The sequence below is a fragment of the Crocodylus porosus genome, unplaced genomic scaffold (assembly GCF_001723895.1).
Source record: "Crocodylus porosus isolate Cpor-Errol unplaced genomic scaffold, CroPor_comp1, whole genome shotgun sequence".
Classification (NCBI taxonomy): Eukaryota; Metazoa; Chordata; order Crocodylia; family Crocodylidae; genus Crocodylus; species Crocodylus porosus.
Window position 1 is genome coordinate 62722756 of NW_017728907.1, and position 25544 is coordinate 62748299.

The 25544-nt window shown below is 42.8% G+C and overlaps 1 protein-coding gene across 2 annotated transcripts; it reads right to left on the reverse strand.

Moving 5' to 3' along the window:
* DEPDC1 (DEP domain containing 1) lies at positions 1-23800 on the reverse strand. 2 transcript variants are annotated; one of them, XM_019531609.1, is made up of 12 exons: positions 23724-23800; positions 21904-22169; positions 21319-21469; positions 19763-19875; positions 17025-17155; positions 16625-16672; positions 10261-10401; positions 8881-9756; positions 7979-8151; positions 6291-6467; positions 5826-6011; positions 1-1389 (listed from the first exon to the last, which is right to left on the reverse strand). In XM_019531609.1, the coding sequence occupies exons 1-12, from the start codon at positions 23769-23771 to the stop codon at positions 1249-1251; spliced, it is 2451 nt and encodes an 816-aa protein (XP_019387154.1). In that variant the 5' UTR covers positions 23772-23800; the 3' UTR covers positions 1-1248. The 2 variants fall into 2 exon arrangements, with proteins under 2 accessions (XP_019387154.1, XP_019387155.1); XM_019531610.1 differs by lacking the exon at positions 8881-9756.
* Positions 23801-25544: the final 1744 nt, after the last annotated feature.

Here is a 25544-nt window from a genome sequence, read left to right on the forward strand (position 1 = left end):
TTTAGCTTTGGTGTAGTTTATTACACATTTATTCTCTGCAAGACATTCTTAGCGTAGTTGATAGTTTATTACCAATGGCCATTTCCATATTTTTTATCTTTCAAAATACAAAAAAGTGCTTAAATATTGACAATACACGGAAGAAAAAACCCAAACTAAAACCTAAATTCTACTTCCTCTGCAATAAATGTTCTGAAAAACAAATCTTAGTAAAATACATAGAAATAACTGAAAAAGTTACAAAATCAACACTGAACAAATAACATTTCAACAGATTTAAAATCCTGCTGAAGGCAAGAACTGAAATCTTGGTCTTAGTGAAGTCAATGGCAGGACTCCCACTGGCTTTTATTAGGGCCAGATTTTACTCAAGATATTTAGTCCACGTTTCCTTTGTCCGATTCCAAGTTTTGCAAAAGCCAAACTATACTAACCTGAATAGCATTACTACATTGTAAATGGAAGTTCAAATCTAACAATACAATACCTATGTCAGTTCTGTTCTGTAAGACTATATAGCATCCTCCACTATTAGCAATTAAAGCAGCATATCTGAGGTCAGTTATTTGTGTATTTGAGATTGGTTTTCCATCCAAGAGTTAGAAATACACATAAAAAGAATAGTTTTAACAAAAATAAATATACAAAATAATAAAAAAAGATTTATAAAGAGTGCAATTTGAATAGACAAGAGACAAAGAGAAATAATCACTCATCTGGGGTGAATTCCTGGTGTCACTGAAATCAGAGAGGTCAAAATTTCTGCCAGGCCTCAGAGCAATATTTTGCTGCAAGTTCTCATTACTTAGAATGCCCAAGTACAGCAATTATACAGTACATAAGGAAATGATTAACAAAACCTCACAAAATATATGGCATCATTTCTAAAACAGATTTAACATTAAAGCTACTATATAATATGTACATATCATACACTTCACAGACTACATACACAATTTTTGGTTTCTAAAACTTCATGCTTATTCTCACATTGTTTTTGACAGTCAAAACATTTGCATGTCTTGAATAATTTGTAAACATTTGTAAATAAAGTCTTGAAAACAGATTCAGTAAACAAAAAGCTCTCTCTACAATGAACCTATTTTGGCATCACTTAATACGAGGTATGCAACTCTTACTGCACACACTATCAACATCAGATTTCCTGTCCTGTTCCTAAGTACCTGTCCGTTAGTACACTAGGCATACATTCATTAAAATAAATAAGATTGTAGAGGCATCAATGAATTAGTATCTTAGGCTACGAAACTTTGGCTTTCTCAGGCTAAGCATTGGTTGCTTAATTGTGGGTTTGTTTTCAAGTAGTATTGCCTCGCTTTCCGTAGTTGGGAATCTGTTCTGGTAGATCAGAGGATATTCCTTCTGAAACTGAAACATAAAAGAGCTATTATAGCAGGCTCCACTTAAAAGCAGATATGCAGTAACCCTATTTGGCACAGTGGAAGATACCTCTCCTATGACATCGTATCTTACAAGGATGGCTTTGTGTCAGATTAAAGTGTAAACAGACATTTTATGGATACCCCATTCTTTTGCTTCTCTCTCTGAAAGTCTACAAAACTGTTACTCTACCTTGCCTTGCTTTTTGTCAGATCTAATTTTTCTTCATAACTTCACTTTACCTTTTCTTTTCAGAAAGACATCACGGATTGATTTTCCTGTTTTCAGCACACTTTTTTCTCTCTGCCCTTAAGAGAGATGGTGGAAGAGGAAGGTGCTAGAATACCTATCTGGGTTGGTACGACTAAATTGTGGTCAGGAACTCAAACATTCATATCAGACTCTGACAGATAAACATGTGATAACTTCGACATTTTATAACCTATCTACTGCTGAAAGAGGAAAGATGTTTTTCCTTTTTCCCGTTCCTTTTCCATAGCCTCCTAGCTATTGTGATTATGACAGAGGTAGTCAAGCCTCTCCATTATCCTTTCCCCAGTCGATACTTGCTACTTACCTCTCCATTTCAAATATTAGTCACAGCTGACTGACGAAGACATAAGCACCTAACAACGCAGCAACATTGACACTATTCTTACTGGTTTAGCTATTACCATTTGATTCTGAATATTAATTTGAATGTTTCATTTTTCTAGAGCTTGGCAAAATTATGAACAGAAGAGGAACCACAGCCACCTGTCTGCAAACCAAAGACAACAGTCTAGCATTGATGTCTGGTAGGTTATCTTTTAAGACCTGTAAGTATTATTCAGAATGGAAGCTTAGATTCTGCAGGTATTGATAAACACTTCCTTAGGAAAGTTTCCAACTAAGCATATGACAGCATATTTTTCAAACTGTTCCAATATATCAAAAGCGGTTTCTAAAGCCAGACTGATTTCCCATCATCTTTTCTATATGTTTTTTTTCCTGCAGAGCCCAGTTAGTGAGAGGACAAATTAATTATTATATAAACCCTGTATAATAACAACAAATATTGCTTTTCCTTTAGGTGTACATGCATTTTATTTCTGCGTCCTTCTTGTTCACCATGCACAGGCCTGTAAAACACACCATCATTTTCAATAATGTGTGGTAATCAGTGGAAAGCTTGGGGGGGAGGATGTGTGTACGCATGTACAAGTGTGATATATGTATATAAACACTTCAAATTGAAGACTACCCTCCACTAATTAGATTCTATACATGGAAAGTAAATTTGCTATAATTTTCCAGGAGTGTACATGGTAGCCGTGCTGGTCTGAGACAAGAAGACATACAAAAAAATTGAACTCTTGGCTCCAAAATACCTTTTATTAGTGGGTATCATTTTGGAACCAAGAGTTCTATAATTTTCTATTTATAGAATCTAATTAGTGGGAGGTCATCTGAAATTTGATCCCTACAAAGCTCTGGTGGAGATAGTGGTGGTGGAGATAGTGGCAGGGGAAAAGAGGACCCCTGTCTTCCACCCCTGCCATTTGCCCACCTTTACTTTCCCCCCTGCCTGTCTGCCACCCTGCTGCCTGCCCACTGCACTTTGTGCCTGTGCCTGCCTTCCTGCCACATGCCCCCTGTACCCTCTTTCCACCCCTCCATGAATGTGCCTGTTCTCCACTCCCTACTACTCCATGGCTGTGCCTACTTCCATCTAGCCCCTCACTTCAGGGAGGGTGGAGACAAGCTGTGTGGTCCTCCTGCAAGCTGTACAGGTGGGTCTTCCCTACTCCCCTTCCCTCTCCACCGCACAGTCTCGCTCACATTCTGCCAGCCACATGCTCCCTCCCCTGCAACATGAACCACTCTAGCCCAGGTTAGGTGGTGGCTCAGCATAGTTTTGCTTCAACTCTGAGCCTGGGGCCAAAGCTGGAGCTGAACTGCCAACTGACCCATACTGGTTGAGTCAAAATACTGTTTTTTATTTGAGTAAATATAGTACATATATCATATACAAATTAGATCAAGCTTTTTGCTAATTAACTCATCTTACTGGAAATGATAGCTTAATTTATAGGCCTCTGGGTAGCAAATGAGACAGACACAGAAATAATGTGCATCTACTCTTAACGGAAAAATGGTGTTTATCAGGATGTCACTTCAACCTGAAAAAAAGAAAAATCAAAGTACACCTGTAGTATCTACCACTCTAGAAATTATTCCAATTAGTGATGACCGGCAAAATGACCTTTATAGCTTCCAATAACATTAAAAAACCATATAAACAAAACAATACAACCCCCCCCACTGCACTACTGTATATTTCTCCTCATTACAGGATATAGAACAAGTCACATGCAAAGCTTCTGGGTTTTGGCAGGTATTCATTGACAGTTTAAGTATGCCAATGAGAGAAAGCTGCCAGAGTTTTAATTTCATCTTTCTTCTTCCCTTATTCTATCTGTTGGAAGAACTGCTATGTGGTGGTTCTTACTGTTCAGCTACTTAAGAGATTTAATCTACCAGTTTTTAACATGATAACTTGTATGCAGTTATTTTCTAGTAATTAGAAATAGAGACTCAGTTTCCATTTGTGTAACCAATTTTAAGAAGTGCTTACAACAGTTCCCTCCCCACCCCCAAAAATCAAGTCTTGTGGAGGCTGGCAGAGGAGAACAGGACAACGTGGATATTTAAAAGCTGCTTTTTTGGAACTCAGTTTGAGTCATAAGATTGGTTTAGTAAGTTCTAGGACAAGTACAATCATTCACTGCAGAGAGACTTATGAAAGGTTTTTTGCAACAGGAAAAAAAAATTCCAGTGTAAACACCTGCCAGAGTTGCATTTTTTGTCTGTCAGGCAACAGATTAGTAGAATCTAGAAGCCTCAGATAATCTCTAGAATATAAAAGTTGTTCAAGTTATCACTATATTCTAAAACACCAAACTACTTTGTCAGAAGAATATGCTTCCAATTTGGAATAATTTAGTTTTTTAAACCAAAACCCTCTATGTATAATTTTTTGCACCACTTGTTTATCCATTTTAGATAGCCAAATTTTACTGATGAAAACACAGGCAATGGCGTGGGGAGGGGCACGTACCCACCTTGAGATTGGCTGCCGCTGAAGCCGTTGCCAGCTTCTGTGGACAGTTGCCAGCTGCCCCCCCATCGCTGCCAATGCGGCCGGCAGTGTCTGCGGGCAGTCCCCACTTGCCACCCACAAAACCCTCTGGTCTGCAGACTACTATGGTGTCCTCCCAGTCATTCATGGATGAGGATACACCAAGTGGGGAGATCATGGAAAGGGAACTGGCATCTATAAATCAGACAAAATAGTTTATTTATGCCACAGCATTGGTATTTAATGCAGTGTTTTAGAATATAGTGATAAGATTTCATAGATTTCATAGACATTAGGGCTGGAAGGGACCTCGGGAGATCATCGAGTCCAGCCCCCTGCCCAAAGGGCAGGAAGTCAGCTGGGGTCACAGGATCCCAGCAAGATAAGCATCCAATTTACTCTTGAAGGTGTTCAATGAAGGTGCTTGAACCACCTCCGCTGGCAGACTGTTCCAGACCTTGGGGGCTCGGACAGTAAAGAAATTCTTCCTTATGTCCAGCCTGAAACAGTCTTGCAGGAGTTTGTGACCGACTGAACAATTTTTATATGCCTAGAGATTATCTGTAGAATTATTTTATATTTTGGTTTTAAAGTACATTTGGCCATGTTGATAGACAACGTGAAGTCTTGTACTAGACAGACATTCTCAGCTATGCTGAATAACTTGGTCTGTAGTTTTGCAAGAACACTGCTATACATTTTCCAGGCAAGAAGGTATTGTGTGCAGATTGCATGACCTAGGACAATAATGTTGCAGTGCAGACATGATTTAAGCTCCGTTTAAAACAGAATCAGAACTTGTCATCATGAAAGCATTTTACCTAGACTAGTTGTATCCAGTCCTCTATGCCAGGGGTCATCAACATTTTTTGGTGGCAGGCTAGAATGACCAAGCTCAGATCAGAGGAGGACACCACTAGGACCCAGCCCCCACCACACCTTTTCCTTTCTGCCTGGCTTCAGCAGGGTGCGAGCAAAGCTCTGCTGCGCAGCACAGACTAAGCCCCATCCCACTGAAGCCACAGTTCCACAGGCCAGATATAAAGGCTCTGCCAGTTGGATCCACCTATGCACTGTAGGTTGTCAACCTCGGCTCTATGCTGTAGAACTGGCATCCAATTCTAACAGTTCGCCTATGTGATGGACTGGGATGCAATTAACAGAGCTCCTATTTTCACCTCTAAATTATTTTAAACATTGTGCACATTATATATACACACACACACACATACACACACACAAGCTTTTTAATTAAAATTGAAATAATTAAAAAAACATATATATAGTTATTTTTTCTTCTTACCTGTTTTAGTTTTTTCTTCTTGTCTTTCAGAGACAAGGTTTTGTCTCTGATAATATTTTCCAAGAGTTCTGCAACTGCAGCTTGAGAGGCAGAAATCCTTTGTTCATCAAACTCCTGGGGAGTTATTCGTTTACAATATGAATAAGTTGGGAATACAGCACTCATTTCTTCCATGGGGTATTTGCACTACAACAAACAAGGCAATAAAAGTCTACATGTGCTTTAACAATACTGTCTGAGTCAAAAATGATACAGCTTTCTTGCATTGAGTTACATAACTTCATAGTGCTAAAGAAAAGTGAAAAAACAACCTATGATTGTCCAATTAGTTGCACTTTCAAAAACTGCAATTTTGAAATGAAAGAGTGGAATACAATTTTGTTTTTTCAAACTGGCATTACTAGAAACCAGTAGTTTCTAAATAGTTTTTAGCAAAAGTATTTCAACTTTTATTACTGGACACACCTGAGCTGTTTTCATATATGTTATGTGATCTTGCACTGCAGCCTGTAAATAAGTTGGGACTTGAAAAATTTCTTGTTGATGATCCATTAGAAATGAAACTAATCTGGTGGCAAGTAGCTCATCAAGATCTACTTCTTCCGCACAGCATAACACACAGCGAGAAAAAGTCTGTATCATCTGGAAGTATTTAGCAGATGGTTAGTATGCAAAAATTATATTATTCTCCAGTCTACCTATAGCTCCAGACTGCCTTCCCTTCCACATACTTAAATCACAGCACACCTTCACAAGCACTGACAGACACTGCTGGATCAAGAAGGAAATTGCTTATCTTTTTCCCCCATTTGAAATAAAACATTTTTTCTTAAAAAGAAACAGAATGATACTTTTTTCTATGATTGAACCAAAAAAAAAAAAGGCCCCAAATTCTTCTCCATCCACAAAACCCGCACTTCTCAGAATGGATGAAGTAGCAGCCTCGAAGAAAAAGCAGAAGAGATTCCTTTCCTAGCAGCCAATGTTTGGGACACAGACATAAGATGCAGGAAACTCTGGTTCAAGTCTCTCCTTTACATAAAAGAAATCTGATGCCCTCTCCTGTTGGCAGTATTTCACTTTGTACACACTGGAAACCACTGGAACAGAGACTAGAACCCATCTCTCACATCACTACCAAGCAGAAGTTGCTCTCTCAAACTTACTCTCCTTCCATTTTGTAGCGTTCAGAATACTCCATGACATGGCAATAGAGGCATCCTTCTGGGAGGTGGGAGTATGTACTTTCAAATCCCCGGAAGAAAAAGAACTAAGTTTGCCATATCTTGGGTAACTGACTTTAACCACAGGACTGCCGGATGAAGGGTAGGGAATATTCTCCTCTGGTTCTGCAATCTATCCCTTCATTTTGTTGACTTTTATCACCACAACAAAACATTTCAGAAATATCAAAACAGCTTTTTTCAAGATTCCTGAAATGTTTTGTTTTTTCCCCAGACAAAGCTATATATTTTGTTTGACCCAATATGCTTTGACACTAAAAAGCCAAAAATTTTACATATGCATTCCTCTGATCCTTCCCCTCCTTACTGGCTTTTTGGAATCAGTAGTCAAATTCCCACCACCCGATCAATTAAATCACTTAATCCTACCCAGCCATGGCAGAGCAGAACAGCGCAGTGCAGCGCAGCGCAGTGCAGGGTGCAGCCCTTTCTACTCAGACTCCTGACAGCATCTGGCAGGCTGAGCAGGATCAACTGGCAGGCCAGATATGGGCCTTGGGCTGTGTTTTACCAACCCTGCATTATAATGACACAAGGCCTAGTGCCTCTTTATTATATATTTATTTCTATTTATTGCCACCCCTCCCAAAAAAGGTTCATGGAGGTTTACTGAAGAGAACAAAATAAGAGAAAGAGTAAGTTATAAGACACAACAGAGTACTAAAATAACTTACGGAGCAAAACCTCCCTAAACAGTATTGCAACTTAGCTTTGTCTGCTAAATGAAGTAATATTAAGAAAACAATGTGGATACTGAAGAAGCTTTTGAAAGCTTTTTTAACTTGATCCCAATTATGTAGGTGGTCTAATAAAAGATATCACCACAATAAAAGCCTTGCCTCTTATTTCAGCAGCATTTGTATACTCCTGGGTGCATTCAATTTACCCATCCTATTAGAGACATCTTACCAGAGATCTGGTGCCCATTGCATCATGAAGTTGTGGCATATCAACATTTTGGCTGATTCGAGAGATCATGCGCATTAGGAGCTGAAGCCTTCTACGATTCGGAGGAGGAAGCAGCAAACAACATATTTGTAGTGCTTCAACAGCAACTCTTTCTATGTGAGGCTGTAGAAGATCTACAAGTTAATTGTAAACAACAGCTATCATTAAATTTTGAAATGCTCTAGAGCAGATTAGAGAAATACCATTTTACAATACAGTACCATAACAATAGCTATTTTATAGCAATCTGCACTAATATAGAATTAAGAATCAATTTGCTATTTTTTGTTCATGGTTAATGCCTCATTTTGTTGACATACATTATTGAAACCACCTCAGGAATGTAACAAAAGCTATTTATCAGAGTAGAGTTCTCTTTTCCTAAAACCATATTATGTATTATTTAGCTGATTAATAAGCCTCTAAGGACTCCTTAAAATGTCTACCTTCAAGTTTCAAGAAGAGTAACCCCCCCCCCCAAAAAAAACACCAAAAAACAAAATCCAACCTGCTACCTATAAATAGGATGATCTGCCAATTTCTTTCTTTTTTTCAGATGTCTGGATTATGAAGAATATCACTTACCTGAGGCCAACATATGCAGGGTAAATTGCTGATATACTGGTACTTAGGGAAGAGATATTACATGCTGGCTTGTATTATGGAAGATATGATAGCTTGCATTTAAGAAAATTAGTTAAAATTACTTAACTTCATAACCATTAGAACGCTCTTTAGACAAACTATAATGTATAGATTTTGCTTTTTAAATAACAAGCAATGGGGCCAAAGATAGCAGGGAAGCAAAGACTAGTTAGTGTATACAGTAAGCAAATAACACATGCTTTGGAAAACAATCTTACTTTGCGTGCCAGTCAACATAAAGGTAGCTGGAGTAAAAGAGTTTTCAGAAAGTTCTACTGTGCTTTTGCACAGTCTTTTATTGACAGTGATATCAGACTCTTCAGGATACTTTTCTACAGTAGTCATCAGAACAGTAGGACTTGGTTTCTCCTGTCCACAACGAAGCTCAGGACCTGGTTTTACTATTATTTCAGCAACTGGTGTATTGATGCCAGAGAAGTTTTTGAAGTTACTGCGTCCAAGCAAACTATGGGATCTACATAGTTGTTTTGATCTGTAATTTCCATGACACATTTCTTGGTCCTGGACAATTGATGCAAACTCTCTCTTGAAAGCACAGGGTTGTTTTTGGCCAGTGTTATCTGAATGAAGATCCACAGATTCTCTTTTGTAGTCATGGTGTAGTAGGTGGTTCTCATTTTTTTTGCCTGACATTATGTTAACATCAATGTGACAGAGGGAATTTGATTGTTTACAACAAGAACTTGAAACAGTATCTACAATTCTTTCCAAAGAAGAGCACCTTTTCCTAAATTTTTGAGGTTGTGCCTGTTCATTCGTTAAACCTGAAAGATTTTGACAGCTTCCTCCTAGTAGGCGAACAGTACTGGCTCGTTTACATGCCAAAGTATATTGCTGTGATTTCTTGGCACATCCTTTTTGAAGATTATGTTCATTTTGAAGACTATTTCCAGAAGTCTCAGATGCTTCCTTTTTTTTCTCAGGCTCTTTACGAAGTAAACTTAGAAGAAGACATTCAGTTGATTTGAAAGAGTTCAAATGCAGTGTTTTTGAAGGCTGTGGGTCACATGCCTCATCTTGGCTAGAATGTTTTCCATTGGATCTATTTGGAATTGTGATGTAGCCACACACAACTATCAGAAAATGAAATACAAATTAAGATGCAAGTGATGTGAAAGTGGACGAGATAAGAAAGAGCTAAGTAGATAAAACAGAGTCAACATATATAAAAGACACTAACATACATTTCACATTGTTAGTAATGTCTACAAAAGCATTAGCTCAGTGAGAAGCAATTTAAACAAGACACATGCAATAAATTAGGCCATACATGTAAGACAAAGGACAATTAAACTTGACACCTAGCTTTCAGGAACAAAACTGGATTAGTCTATATTATTTTAAATTGTGGTTATAAAAATCTTAGGACTATCAAGCCAGACACTTTGATTAAAACAAATAATCTAACTGTATTTCAACTTACACTATGACACAGAGCTACTACAGCAGATTCCCACTGACATACCAAAAAGAGCCCAGTATCCGTTTTCAATTACATATGTACATCCCTGTTGTGTCAAATTTGCACTTTGGGCTTTAAAAAAAACCAGCCTGCGTTATTTCTAAATCGTACATACCCAAAATGTTCACAAACAGTTCATAGTACTCAAAAGTAAGCAATGGTTCAGGGAGACTAAGGAAATAATCAGCAACTGTTCTGAAAACATCCCGTTCAAAACCAACGTACGTTGGCTGGCTCAAGTCATTACTTCTGGGCCCTAAAATAAAAACAAGGAAGTTCATGGTAGTGTTAGTCTCATAATAAACATGTGTAAATAAACCTGCAACGTTGGGAGGGGAAAAAAAAAAGCCGGAATGGCCCAGTATTTTCAAGAAAGTATGTGACTGATGGACACTATAAAAACCATTTTACCAAAAGTTCAATTTTCTTTAACTTGTAAGCAGAAGTAAAAGGTTCAGTATAGCAACAGATAGTCAAACAAACTGCATCCAACAACAAAAGCTTGATCACTAGAACCCTGCATGGATAATCCCATCTTCTCCCATTAAGCAAACTCTTTACACAACGAAGAATCTTCAAAATGAGCAGGGTAACACAAACATATTATGGCCATTAGTCAGTTCTCCCCTTTTTCTCATTAAGCTAGAGTTTCCTCTACAGGTAGCCCTCCCTCATACTACCACTGAAAGATGACAAGGTAAAGAAAAACACCGTCTTTTGCTTTAAGATAATAGTAATCAATGAATATTTAAACACTAATTAATGTATTTAAAACAACTTGAAATGTTACAAATTTTCATAAGGTCCATAACTCACTAAATATGTATATTATGCAGTCAGTACAATGGTACTTCATTTTTTCCCATATGTATGTAGTTCCAGTGCAGAAAAGCTTTTGCTTTAATTATTTCAGGTTTTAGTTTAACTAGCAGGTGCAAAGGGAATATACCCACTTGATTGATTTATTCAGATTTAAGAAACAGATTGGGAGCTGGAAAAAAACAAGAACAGGAGAAAAGATTTCTGTTTCTAATCAATGAATGAAAGCCAAGATGTGGCCAAAGTTATTTAAGAGTGCTGACAGAAGTGATGTTTTGTCATACAATCAGTCACTGAAAGCGCTGTACAGCCATGTACTGACAGAAGTGCATAGCTGCAGAGTGCTTTAAAAAGTGCAACAAATGAACCCTCATTACATGAGGGTTCAGATGAAGGTGCTCCAAGATGGTGCGACTCCATTAACTTCTGTTGGTGCATGTTGGGAGCAGGGCTGGACTGAAAACAGCCCAGCCCCATCCCTGGTGTTGTCTACAGGATGGGATGCAGGGGGAGAGGAGGGGAAGGAGTTGCATCTGGCGTTTGCCCAGCCTGCGCTGGAGGGTGGGGCAGGTGAATTGGAGCCCCTCCCTCGTGCAGGGCTCCAATCCACCTGCTCCCTCACTCCAGTGCAAATCCCAGAATGGCCCTCTCTCCTCTGTCTTCTACTCCTCCCATCTGGAGACAGCTCAGGGATGAGGCTGCAGATACGCAGGCTCTCTTGCTGGATCAGCTCTGACGTGGAGCTCAATCCTCCACCCTCCTGATCCAACCGTGAATGTCTGGTGGGTCCAGAGGGTCAGTCTAATTCATGGCATTTTCTATAAAGCACCATGAGTTAGATGGGGAAGCTGCACATCTGTCAGTGCCATAAGTGCCTAAACTTCAAGGTTAGCACTTAGGGGAGGATTTACAACTTGCGCTTAAATTAATTCGGCCAACTCTGTCTTGTCTCCTTCCTGTTTCCTGCAGTGATCTTCCTAGAAAAGACTAAAAGACTCTGTGGGTTTTTAGGCATTGTGGGTAAAGCAGTATAAGTCACTCGCCGTAAGATGACAAACCTCAGGTGGAATTTGTAGTTGTGTTCAATAGCTGTACTTGCTATTGAGTACTCATCACATATGTGTTTCTGTATAAACTACTGGTGCTCAACTTTTAGCCCCATGGGCCAGATAAGTGGTGTGGAGCCAGCCTATAAACCAGATCACCTGCTCCCTTCCCTCTCTTTACCCTCTCCGCAGGTTGCGCCCTGTACTGCCCCGGTTGTGCTATTTAATGTGCAGGACCAGGCTATCTGGTAATTTGGTAGCAGATAAGCAGTGGTACCACTCCTCCACTACCAAATTTTCAAACCCATGGGAAGGAAGCCCTGTGGGCTGGATGACATGATACCAGGGGCTGGATCTGGCTAGGGGTTGAGCATCCCTGATATAAATAATCTGATTTAACAGAAGGGGATAACTGTAAAACTAGAATAGGCCTCTAAGAGAATTTCTGTCATTCTAAATTTAATTTGGAAAACCTTGACTTAAGCTTTGCATGCTGCTTTAAGAGGGACTACTTTGTAGGTCTGTGCAAAGCTTTGTTCACTGCTTTGATTCAGAGGAGATTCGGCCCAATTTGACAGCTGAATCTCCAAATCCAAATTGAAAGGAGATGCCCATTAAAAGGTCCAAATTGAATCCAAAGCCTCTGAACTGATTTGGAAAAGATTCGGAGAGATTTAGAGAATCAGACTGGCTGGGGAGAAGCAGGCGGCTGCAGGTTCTCCTGAGGCTCCTCCAGCTGTGCCTGTCTCTCCCCTGGCAGGGGAAGCCAGGGGAGAAGACCCCATGGCTGCCCTGCCTGGCCCCATCCCCTGCCCCCCGGCACTTTCATGAGCCCCACACTCACCAGCTGTAGCAGCAGCAATCAGGGCCTCTGGGGGCTCATGGCAGCACAGCGCAGTGGAGATTGCGTCCCTCTCTGGTGCAGCAGCTGCCCCGTGGTGCATGTGCAACGGAGCTTGACAGGATGCTGAGAATTGCTGGGCTCTGGTTGACACGTGGAGCTGCCCCAGCTCCCAGATATCACACAGTGTCCTGCCAAGCCACGTTGCACCCATGTGATGCAAGAGCTGCCGCGTGGGTGCCAAGTGCGCGCGCGCGCGCGTGTGTGTGTGTGTGTGTGTGCGTGCGTGTGCGCGCGATCCCCACTGACCCGCACTATGTGTGTATGGGTGGGGGCTCGTGGCAGAAACCCCGGAGGCCCTGATCACCACTGCCACAGCCAGTGAGTGTTTTTTGTTTTGTTTTGTTTTTTTTAAGTGCTGGGAGGCTGGGGCCAGGTGGGGGATGGGGCCAGGCAGGGCAGCCTTGGGGGCTTCTCCCACAGTTCCCCCCACCCGGGGAAGAGCCAGGCATAGTCGGAGGAGCTGCAGGAGAACTTGCAGTGGCCTGGCTGTGCCTGCCTCTCCCCAGCAGATCCAAATACCGCAATCAGTGTCGAAACTCTGAAACAGATTCAGCCAAATCTAAATGGAACAGTGATCCAAAACACCAAAATGAATGAAACAGCTGAATCCGAAACGGAAATGAAACATAGCCATTTTGCACAGCCCTGCTGCTTTGTAGGAAAAGTCCATGAAGTCAAACTCATTCCCTTAGTATAGAAACTTTTCAAGTTACACATCAGGCCCAGTGCTAGTTAGGGTCCTGCACAATAAGCACCTTCCTAGTGATCCCAGGCTAGTCTGCTGAGAGTACCAACACAGAGCACCACCAAAGATGCACACAACAGGAGTAGTTCAGCGAGGCATTGCTGATATTTTCCAACCTGAACATTAAGTCTCTACATACCTTTTTAGATTTTTATAGGGAAGAAGTATATCCACGATACCAAGCCAGATATACCATTTTAGGCAGAGAAAATAGATCAGCCTACCCTGGGAAGCAGTGATTCATGAGGCTCACTGATCCATTAATGAACTACCACTATGAAAGAGATTATGTTTTAAGTGTAAACTTTCCTTAGATGGTCCAAAGAGAAGCCAGAGAAAGACCACAAGGAAGATGGGTCAGATGGGTGGGAAACTAGCTGTAGGGTCGGATACTAATAGACGGATCTGTGCTGACCTGGCAGAAGGTAGCCAGTGGGGTCTCCCAGGTTTTGGTACTTGGACCAATGCTTTTCAACATTGACATCAATGATTTGGATGCTGGATGTGGGTGTGAAAAGCACGCTAGCAAAGTTCGCCAATGGCATTTAAGCTTTGTGTAAGTGAGGCCATGCTGCAGGGTAGGCGGATCTGGACAGATTAGTTAGATGGGCAGGCCAGAACCAGATGTAACACTGAGAAGTGTAAAGTGCTTCATCTGTAGAGGAAAAGTCTGCAACAAACTTACAGTCTCAATGGTGCTACACTAGCTAGCGCCATGTCTGAAAGGGACCTGAGGGTCATAATTGACCATAAAATGAATATGACCCACCAGTGTGATGCTACAATTAGCCAAGGAAACAATATGCTGGCACGCATCAACCAATGCATCTCAAGCAAAACTAAGAAAGTTATTCTCCTGTTGTACTCTGCATTGGTGAGGCTGCAGGCTGGAGTACTGCATCCAGTTTTGGGCGCCACACTTCAAGGAGGATGTGGAGAAGCTTGCAAGAGTCCAGACAAGAGCCACTCATATGATTAGAGGCCTGAAGAACAAGCTATACAAGGAAAGGCTGACAGATATGACTGTTCAGCCTACAAAAGAGAAGACTTCGGGGAGATTTGGTAGCAGCTTATAAACATATCAGGGGTGAGCATCAGGAGCTAGGCAAACAACTGTTCACCAAAGTGCCCCAGGGGAAAACCAGGAGTTTATGACTGTTTCTCCTAGGAGGTTTCAGACTGGTTATAAGGAAAAACTTCTTTACGGTTGGTATGACCAGACTCTGGAATAGACTCCCAGTGGGGGTGGTGCAGAGACCTATGCTGGAGATCTTCAAAATGAGACTGGATGCATACCTTGCTGGGGTTATTTGACTAGAGCAGGAGGGCTGGACCCTATGATCTCACAAGGTCCCTTCCAGCCTTAAATTTCTGTGAATCCGTGAATCTGTGAAGCTCTACAGTAGTTACACTTCCACTTCAACTGAGTAATTTATATTGTAGAAATGATGGAAGATATTTAACAGGTTTTCAAGGAAAAAGTATAAAAATTCAATTTCTCCATTCACCCCCAAATTAAAGAATGACTTTCCAAAATGTTTAAACACAGGTGTTTATGTTAGGTCACTTTAGTGCTTTAAGGAACCAACAGTTCTCTCCCCCTTCCCCCAGAACCCATTCCACTTCTTTTGCCTAATTTAATAAAACAAAAGTAAAGGTTATTTTTGTCTGGCTCAAGAGGTGGCAATGAGGAACATTTTGTCTACAGGAGAGAGGAAATTGTTTAATTTCTCTATGCTGATTCTACAGTACAAGTACATATGACTATATATTCCATATGTTTAACAAATTAACTTTCAAATAATGATAGGAACCAATAATAATGGTTCTTAGAATGGCAACAGGGAATGTTCACTCCTGCAATGAGAACAAGTGTTTTATCAGAAGCGCCAGAAATTTAAGCTGGGGCTTTATGCAGAAAATGCAACAAAGTATAGGTCAGGCTAAGACAGAAAACTCTCCAAGGTTTGTCTCAGATTTTAATTGTGAAGTCTATCACAGCCTGAAAAAAAGGTAGATTAAGTCCCTTAAATTCTCCTCTGCAAAAGGAAACACATAAGAGACATTGTCAGAGGACTCAGTTTCATGTTCAAGCAGCTCCCTAACATCATGGTTTCCTTTAAAGACTGATACCCTGTTCCACCTTCCTGGTCTCCAGGAAGTATGGGTCTATATAAAATTAAATAAAACTGCATTAAATTTTCCCACAGACTGGACTGGGTAAGGTAGCTGCTTTTCTTCTCCCTAAATTAACCTCTCAAGGTTTGTTGATGATCTCTTCCGCAGACACACAGGACGCAACCTAGCATTAAGATAATTAGCTAGTCTGCTATATCAGGGATTGTCAACCAGGGGTACGCTACCTTTGGGGGTACTTGGAAAGGGGCTAGGGGTATGCAGGGGTGGGTAGGGACAGAACGACACCACCCACCACCTCCCAGGAGCAGGGCTGGAGGGGCGGCGGGGGGCAAGGGGGAGGGCAGCAGCTCCCTTCTGCAGGCCACACAGGCGCTACCCGGCTGGCCAGATGCAGTATGGTGGAGGGAGCTCACACACAGTGGTTACCGCTGCCATCCACTACCCTGCATCACAGCCACCCAATGCAAGCCCACAACCCTGCTCTGTGTCTGGCCGCTCCCTGCCACTCCACAAGAAGTAAACCCAGAAGGGGTATACTCCTTTAAAAAAAAGGTTGAAAACCCTTATGCTACATGATTAGGATTCCTTCTCTCTCTAATGTACACCACAAAAGGGCATTACTCTTACCCCTTACCACTTATTGGTTACATTTGTATATTAGTAGTTTTATCTCCTCTAAATAGATCAGATTTCTTGATGTATTTCTGTATGAATTTCCTGTATGGAAAAGCCTAGATCAACATGTTTATAGGTCATCATTTAAAAAGATTTCCACCCCCAAATGAGCTTCTACCATTTCAAAGCTGCTTTGTTTTTAATGACTTACAGTATGCTAGGCACTTCATAGCTGACAATACCCAGTGAGGGAGGTCTTCTACAAAACAAAAAATACAAATAAATTAGCAACCAAAATATTCTGCTTACCTTAGCCAGCAGACAGTAATATAATTTTAAACAGAAAAATCATGAGACCTAAATTAAAAGTAATTGTATATATAGATACACACACACACTGTTAAAATGCATAGAATGCATATATTAAAATTCTTTAGGCAAAGATTTTAGAATTCCATTAATTTTCACTTACATTTGGAAAGAATAGCAGGCTCCCAAAACTAGCACATTAAGCCAATCTGCCTTAATTTTACTGCATTTACTTACACTGTTTAAGAATAACTAAAAATTACAGGCAACTTAAATATGAAACAGAAAAAAAATAATCCAACCTGATTTGTTTTGCAGAACAACAACACCATGTTTACTTGTGTTAGTCATGTTATAGATGACATCCTGAGGAATTATTTGTGTTGAGTGCAAGACTTCTTCCAAAGACGGTAAGCCTAAAATTGTTTGCAAACTGCAGGAAGAAAAAAGAACAGATATAATTTCAGAACTTTGAACAGCATATAAGTTATTTTAGAAACATTTCAACAAGCAAGAATGCAAAAAACTGGTTTTATGGCTTTAATAACTATTTAGTCCCAGACTAAAAGAAGGGTGAGAAAGAAGGAGGAATATCTATGGTTAACATTTACTCCTCAGCTCCTAAAACATTTTTTCTAATAGCTTTCCAAAGTAACACACGTGCAGAATGTGAAATATATTTGTTAGCAAGAATACTTATCTTTAACAACATAAATATTGTCTGATAACTTAAACAAGGGGTTTGAAGTTTGAGCTATGGGTATACCAATAAAGATTTTCTTGGCTGATACCGATACCTGATTGGTACCAGCTGATATGGCTGGTTAATAATCCGATTGCCAACGTATAGGAATGCAGCCCAGCAGCTTGGAGAGTGGTACCCTGCTGGTAAGTCTGTGGGGGGAAAGGGTGTGTGGGAGGAGGTAGGGGACAGATCAAGGTCCCAATGGCAAGTGCCCAGTAGGGATGTGCAAAACGGCACCATTCTGTTTCGACTTGCATTTTGACGGACCAGTGTTTCGTTTAGATTCAAAACCACTGTTCCATTTTGTTTCGTCAAAACAGTTTTGCTGTTTCGACATTTTGCCCATAGGCTGTAATGGGGAGGCTCGAAGCAGCCTATAACTTTATCATTTCTGGCTGGATTTAGATGAAACTTGCAGGAATGGTAGCCCCTTCTGAGCGTGTGAAGCCTGCCAAGTTTCCAGGCGTTTGGAGCAAACTGCACCTCAAGCAGCAGACAAGCACAACTCATGACATAGGTGACACTGCGTGTTAAGGCGAAGCAGGGTGAAATCTGCAGGCGTGCTAGTCCCTGCTGACGCCACAAAGCTAGCCAACTTTCAAGGAGATAGGTGTAGAGTCTTCTGGGTTCTGAGGCCCTGCATCTCTGGCTGCTGACAGGCAAAACTCATGACATGGGTGCTTCTGGGACCATGTCTGTCTTGGGGCATGGGGGTGAAAACTGCAGGCCTGTTAGACCCTGCTGCATCCACAAAGCCTGCCAGCTGTCAAGGAGATAGGTGCAGGGGAAGTCTGGGTTCTGGGGCCCTGCACCTTTAGCTGCTGACAGGCAACACTTGTGACATGGATGGGTGACACCGTGTGAGTGTTCAGGTGTGCCCTCACTCAACTGACACCAAGGCAGAAAGCAGGGCAGTTCAAACAATGCTGCCTTTTATGCAGTTTTTCCATCCCTCCCCCAGAGCACTGGGATTGGAAGGGACCTCAGGAAAGGATGACAGTCACCAGCCAGCTACACAGTCAATGAGACCACTCCTTCCCTCTCCTTCCTTTAGTTTTTGTTTCCCTGCAGACAAGCCCAGCTTGAGCTTCAAAACTCAAAATCTTTCAAAAATTTTGAAACGTTTTGACTTGCCTTGTTTTGTTTTGAGGCTATTTTGAAACTCTGTTTCATTTCGATTTTGCTGTTTCAAGCTCGAAACAAGTCAAAATGAAACTGCCAGTGAAATTTCACACAGCCCTAGTGCCCAGCCAAGATGGTGAACAGGACCCTGGGACCAGGAATGGGATGGAGCTGTGGGTAGCTCATCCAGGGAAGAGGGGACAGTTCCCTCCCACTGTCTGTACCCCCGAGGGAGGCATATGCCTCCCTAGATTTGCATATGGGGCGAGGGCAGGCTGCCTGCTGTGGGCTCGGGGCCAGAAGCTGTGCCAATCTCTTCTCGGCAGGTGGGCTGGGCTAGGTCTGTGCTCAAAGTGGGTGGCAGCAGTGCTGGGAGGACTGGCTATGGGGGAATTTTGGAGTTGCTATAGCCCCCCAGCACTCTGCTCTGCTGCCTTTCCCTTGGGAGACCTGTACTGCAGGGCAGGCAGGGGATGTGCAATGCAGGGCTCCCAAGGGAAAGGCAGCAGAGTTGAGTGCCCTGAGCAGGAGCAGTGTTAAGAGGGGATTTGCGGGGGCTATATGCATCCTAAAATTCCCCACAGCCTCCTATAGTCACCCGTCCCAGTGCTGCTGCCACCCAGCCCACCCAGCTGAGTCCACCCTACCCCTGCCCATCCCGAGTGCAGCCCCAGTCCAGCCCCCACCCCACTAGGAAGAGGCTGATACAGCTCCTGGCCCTAAGCCTGCCCTCATCCCATGGACAAATCTGGGGAAAAGGAAGCAGGTGCATGCAGGGAGCCACCCCCCTCCTCCTGGATAAGCTGCCCACAGCTGTTCCACTTCTGGCCCTGGGGTCCTATTCACCGCTCTGCAGCAGAAGCAGGCGCTACCTAGCCACTCCCTCCCTCACTGTGGGGGCCTCAATCTACCCCCCCTCATGTCCCTTTCCTTCCCCCTGCCCCTTGCCCCCCACAGACTTACGGGGGGTATCAGGATTTATCAGTGACATTATTGGCCAAACAAAAAAAACCAACAACGAAAAACAGCAGACTGCCAATAACGTTAATTTTCCTGTTGTCGATGCCAACTGATGTGTGACCAATATTCTGGTACACCTCTAGTTAAAGTTTTTAATTACAGGTACGCAGCACATACCTTTAAATAGTTTCTAACGTACTATTATTTACTTACTGTATCAAAATTATGTTTCTCCAAATTTCTTCTATATTTTCTTGGCTTATTTCCCTTGCATGTACTGAATGTTCATTGGCTTCTTCTAGTATTTCACTTTTTGCTGTGTTCTCCTGCAAATGAGCAATTATAAAATCTTATATTTTCTTGTCAGGCAAATTTTAATTTAGGTAACATTTTATTTCACAAATGTATTTTTAAAGTTGTATTTTGAATTAAGAGAGAAATTTTGGAATTCACTTAAGCATTCTTAGTGTTTCATTCAACTCTTGAGTATTTAAAATAAAAAGGGTAATACCCTTTTCCATTTACTTTTATTCATAGTTAAAGTTTGGGATCCAAAAAAAGTCTGCACTCTCAAGAATCTGCAACTGAAAGAGAAAAAATGACATTTCAAAATGAAACACGAGACTAACCTCCTAAATATTTAATACTTGCATACATGATTACAGAATAAGAGAGCCAGAATTACAAAAAAGAAAAAAATAGTAGAATTAAAGAAAAAAAAGGTAGACAAACAGACCATGCAATCTTATTCAAGTTTCTGTAGTCAAGTAGAAAAATTGCAAACTGTTAAGTAATAGGTCATTTGTTTTAATGCTCCTAAATATATGCTTTATGAACTTTTATGAAGACAGAAGAAATTCCTAAAGTCTTGAATAGTCAATTAAAGAACAAAAAAAGTGGAGTGTTTTAACGTATGTGGTGGTGTGTTAAGTGACTTGCCTGAATTCTAACACATTGCATATAACAGGAGGGGAGGAAAAATGCAAGCAAATCTAAATCAGTCTAGGGTCAATCTAAAGTTGTGGGCAGGCAAAGAGCTATATATAGTACTGTAGTTTCATCTGTTGTACACAATTAAAATGCACAAGGACTTGTTTTCATTATTATTAAAGTTAAGCACTTCAACAATTATGGGATTTCATACATTCAGAATGCTGTTTATATATGGTATGAAGTCACTTATAAAGTGACCAGTTTATTCAAGATCTAGTTGTAAATAAAACAAGACAAACTGCCACATAGAGCCTCCTGAGAGACATGGGAAAAAAAGCCCCTAAAACCATGCTTTACTGAAAGCAGAGCATTAGTTTGACTCTGCTCTACAGCATCTGTATAGATCGGGCACTTCAGCGGAGCCGATTCTCAAGCCAGCAGCAACAGTAGGGAGCTGCATGTGGTTAGCAGAGCCTAGCCACGTTTAGGCAGCAGCATGTGTAGGGGGGTGGGTGGCAGCATGGGTCTGGCCATGTTCATTGGGCTCCAGGGACCCTGGATTCTGCAGCAGGACCCTGCCTCCAGCCCATCCTCCCCACCAACTCCTGGTAACCCATGGAATGGACTGGTGGGCCATATGTTTGACCCCTGGTCTAATGGGGTTCTTATTGTTGGCTGTATCTTTTTGTTACATGCGTATAATGCTCTAACTTCACCCAGAGCCGCAAAAGAATTTTCTGGGGGGCTTTTCCTCCAGCTTAGGTGGAAGGGAAGGTGCAAAAGCAGATGACAACACGACTAAAGGCGAAGAATGTTTCTGATTAGGTTGTTATTACCAGAGATTCAAGTAATTCATTTTTCTTAGGAGTCCTCCTGGAGAATTGTGGCAGTTTAAAGAGACTTTCTTTCTCTTTAGGAAAATTTTCTGTGTTTTCACTGACTGGACCCCAGTTTGGCAAAGCTTTAACTGGAGAGGTTGGAGGAAATCTGGAATTAAACAGGAGAAATGTCCATATATTTAGCATAAATTAAAAATATAAGAATTCACTTGAATCCAAAAATGTAGTTTGTTACTGATGGTTCCCTAAGCCCCTGAAAAGGTATGAGAGGAAAAAATGCATCACTTTTGTCTTCACAGTGTAGCTAATTTAAATTAAGCAAAGTTTTAAAGTAGTTTTGGACTATTTTCCTTTCTTCTCAAATTTGACAATCAAGGACAAACATCTATTTAAAACAATGAAGTAGGGGAAAGCACAGCTTTCAAGATAAGTACTTGGGGTAGATAAAAAGTAGATTCTCTCTCAGGCACTCTTGACAGTATTATTTTCCTAGAATAGACATAAAGTTACTGTCACACAGAAAATGCTTGTTGAACAAGTTAGGATCTTTCAGTTTGTTTCAGTTTTGAAACAGTTTTGTACCTGTATAGATTATTGTTGTCCTCTACATTTTCTGATCCCCATCTTCCTTTTATATCCTCAATTACATGATTCTTGAGAAACTTCCTTAATAACTGGATGGTTTGCTGCCTAGTAACTTCTGGACCAAAATTGCTGTTATTCTTTAGCAGTTCATGAAGCCAATCTACCGCTTCTGCAGCAGTAAAACAATTTCCATGCTTTTTAAAGTGTTGCCTGTGTTTCCTTAGTGGCATCCCTGCTCGAAAATACTTAGTAACTTCATTCCACTGCAAAAGAAAACAAGTAAGGCAAAGAAAACAAGAGCACAAAAAAAAAAATCAAAAAAAATTTAGGTTCAGCTTAGGCAGTACAACAAAAAGTAGTTTACAGTTCTGGTTTTAGCTTAAAATAAACATAACCGAATAAATATATTTAGCAAATTTTTACTTCCGTGTCATATGATTTCAAGCAGTTTCTCAAATGTTTACCCTGTAATATCAGTTTGTACAAGTCCAATTCTTGTGCAACCAAATCAGCTATATCATGTAGCCTATCTAGAGTCAACCTTTAAATTTAGAGTGCTAGGTCTTTAAACACAGCAATTTACAATGTATTAAATGGTCCTATTTAGCAGCTCTCAGGAAATAGTTTCATTAGCAGCTCTCTGTGACTGCAGTTTTCAGTTTGAATATATTTAATATGTTTGGATACATTTCCTTGCATGAGATCGACTCAGGCAGCATCAGACTCTGCAACCAGTCCTACTGGAACCAATGGTCCCAGAAACTAGCCTACACTGAACACTGCTAAAGGAGGAATATATCTATTTTTTAAAATTTAAATATATTGGGGCCTCACGTACAGTCCACATCCACAGATGGTAGAGAAAAGATTGTTTAGATTCAGCATTTGCATGGGATGGTTTGGACCCTGCATCAGCAGGGGGTTAATTCTCTTCCACCCCTGCTCCCCATTATCCTGTGGACCCCTCTGCACATGCAAGTATACCTGTGATGGGATCCAATGCGTGACCTGTACAATCACACCTCCTGCCATGGCGTGTGTGCACGGCAGGAGGCATGACGGTGGAATTGCGCATTGGATCCCCTTTTGCCTTATGGCTGGTGTAGGGGAGCCCCCTCTGAGGCTGCCCCCCAGCCCTGGCAAGAAGCAAGTGCCCATGGCTGGGAGCCCCTCCAGTTCATCTCCCAGCCACGGGAATTTCACGCAGCCCTGGGACAGCTGCACCCCTCAGCTGCTGGCACCCAGCTGGGTCCTAGCACCCAGTGTCCGCAGCTGCAGGGCTCTGAGTCTTGGTGCTGCCAGGACCCGGGGCCTGTGGCTGCTGGGCTGGAGAATCCCCGATCCCAGCTGGGCATGGGGTACCCTGTGGCTCCCAACAGCGGGGAAGACCCTGCTACAGGTGCACATTAAAGCATGGCAGTAACCTGCTCTAGAGTTAGTACTTATTCTGAGGTCTCACTTTAGAGCCGGTTGGAGCTTTTTATGGTGACAAAGGTACTGCGCCCCTACAGCTGGTCTCAAGGGAACTGCGCGATTGACCACCCGACTGCAAGGCCCCTGATGTGTGGAGGAGGGGTATGACGTAAAAGTGACGCCAGTCGCCGAAGGAAACAAGTCCTATCCAGGCGGGTTTCAGGGTCCTGCAGCGAGGACGGCCAGCACCTTCCGTCCCCCGGAAACGAGCAATACCCGCACCGTCTGTCATAGGGGTCGTTCAGGGCCTTTCCCGGGAGCCGCGGGCCGGTCTGCGACCTGCTCCCGCCCCAGGGCTGCCCAGCAGCCACTGCCGGCCCCGGCCCCAGCCCGCGCGCTCTCACCAGGCGGGTGGCGCGGTAGGGCCCGGCGGGCACCAGCCGCGTCTCCATGGCGCTGCCCGAGGCCCCGCGCCGGGAGGCGGGGGAACGAATCAACGGTCCCTCGCCGCCGCCGAGCAGCGGTTTGAACCGCCGGGCTCCGGCGCTCCGAGGACGCTGATTGGAGGAGAGCTGCGTGCGCGTGGGAGGTACGTCGCAGCGGTCTGTGACGTGTGTGGGCTGGGCGGGGCTTGGGGCAGCACGGGCTGTTCTGAGGCCTTTCCGGGGGGAGGAACCTTTCGAGGTACCGTATTTACTGGACTGGAGGGCGGCCCGGGGTATACGGAAGTCCCAAGAATGAGATCCTAGCTATGGACAACGTATGCGTTTGTTATCGTTTTCTACATGTGGACACTTGTATCTTTCCACATACAGAGTCTGGCGTTGGAGGGTTGGTTTGAATTTCCCCCCACCTGCTATATAGCAGGGAGTGCAGGTGGCCCCCGTACCTCTGCCCTGCCCACTTCTTCCCCTGGAGCCTTCCTGCCCCGCCCCCAAACTCCCCAGTCTGTGCCCCCCGCCCAACTTTAGGGTCAGCCCCTGCTCTGCCCATGGCATGGGAGCTCAGCCCTTGCCTAGCCCTGCTGCAGGGTGAGCGGTTCCCAGGTGCTCCGGGCCTGGCAGAGACCCCAGCCTCGGCATGGGGGGAATGGGCAGAGGGGAAGCAGGAGGTGAGGGGTCAGGATACTGTCTTGGGTCTGACTGGTCCCAGCCCAGGCTTAGGGCTGAAGTCAAAGCTGCAGCCGCTGCCTGCTACTCCCTCCACTTCGGTTGTGGATATGAGGGGCTTTCCTCCCCCCATATTGACTGGGGGGAGGGCATTTCTTATGTTCAAATGTAGTAGGTTGTTCCAATGTTCGACCACCTGCATAATCAGAAAGTCCCTCCTAATCTCCAGCCTCAGTTTCCCCTGCTGCTGCTTGAGGCCATCACTCCTAGTCCTGTCCCCTAGTCCAGGGGTTTCCAACCTTTTTATGTTGAGGACTGGCAAACCAGCAGTGACTGCCATACTGCGGGCCAGTAGTGACTGCCATACTGCGGGCAGGCAGCCAACACTTTTTTATACTCGATATAAAAGGGTTGGCTGCCATTCACTTCTAGTCCACAGTTTGCCGGTTCGCAGTCACTTCCGGTCTGGCAGCCCACACTCCTGTGGGCCTGCAGCCAACCCTTTGGGCTACAGCCTGGGGGTTGGGAACCCCTGCCCGAGTCACCACTGGAGAATCGCAGCATTTGGGTTTTTTGACAGTACGTTTCAAGGCCTCACTATCATAAAGAAAAGAAAAGTGTGAAAATGTGCAGTGACTGACACAGCCAAGGATGTCTGTTCTCTGTACAGCATTAGCCACCCCAGGATGACCTTGCTGCCCACCAATGCATGGCATGTTGCTGTGTTTAGATGAGACCATTGCAACTTAAAGGCAGCTCTGCATAACAAATGACACCTGGGACCAACCAGAAATTCTACCTTACCCACAACTCAGGACACATTCCTGTGAAAATTACCACTTAAAAACCAAATTGGGTGGTGACAACTTTGTTTTGTGTCTCATCTGATGATGACATGGACGGGGAAGAACTTAAAATGCCACGAGTGGAAAACTGGGCAAATGTTACAGCCACAAAATAAGTTTAAAGTCAAAAAGGATTCAAGAAATTTGCGCTGTCTTAAAAATTCACCCACAGTATTGCAGAAGGTAGGTCATGGTGGCACCTTAGAGACTAACTGGTTCAGATAGGCATGAGCTTACATAGGAAACAATGTACTTTGCCAGATGCCGTGAA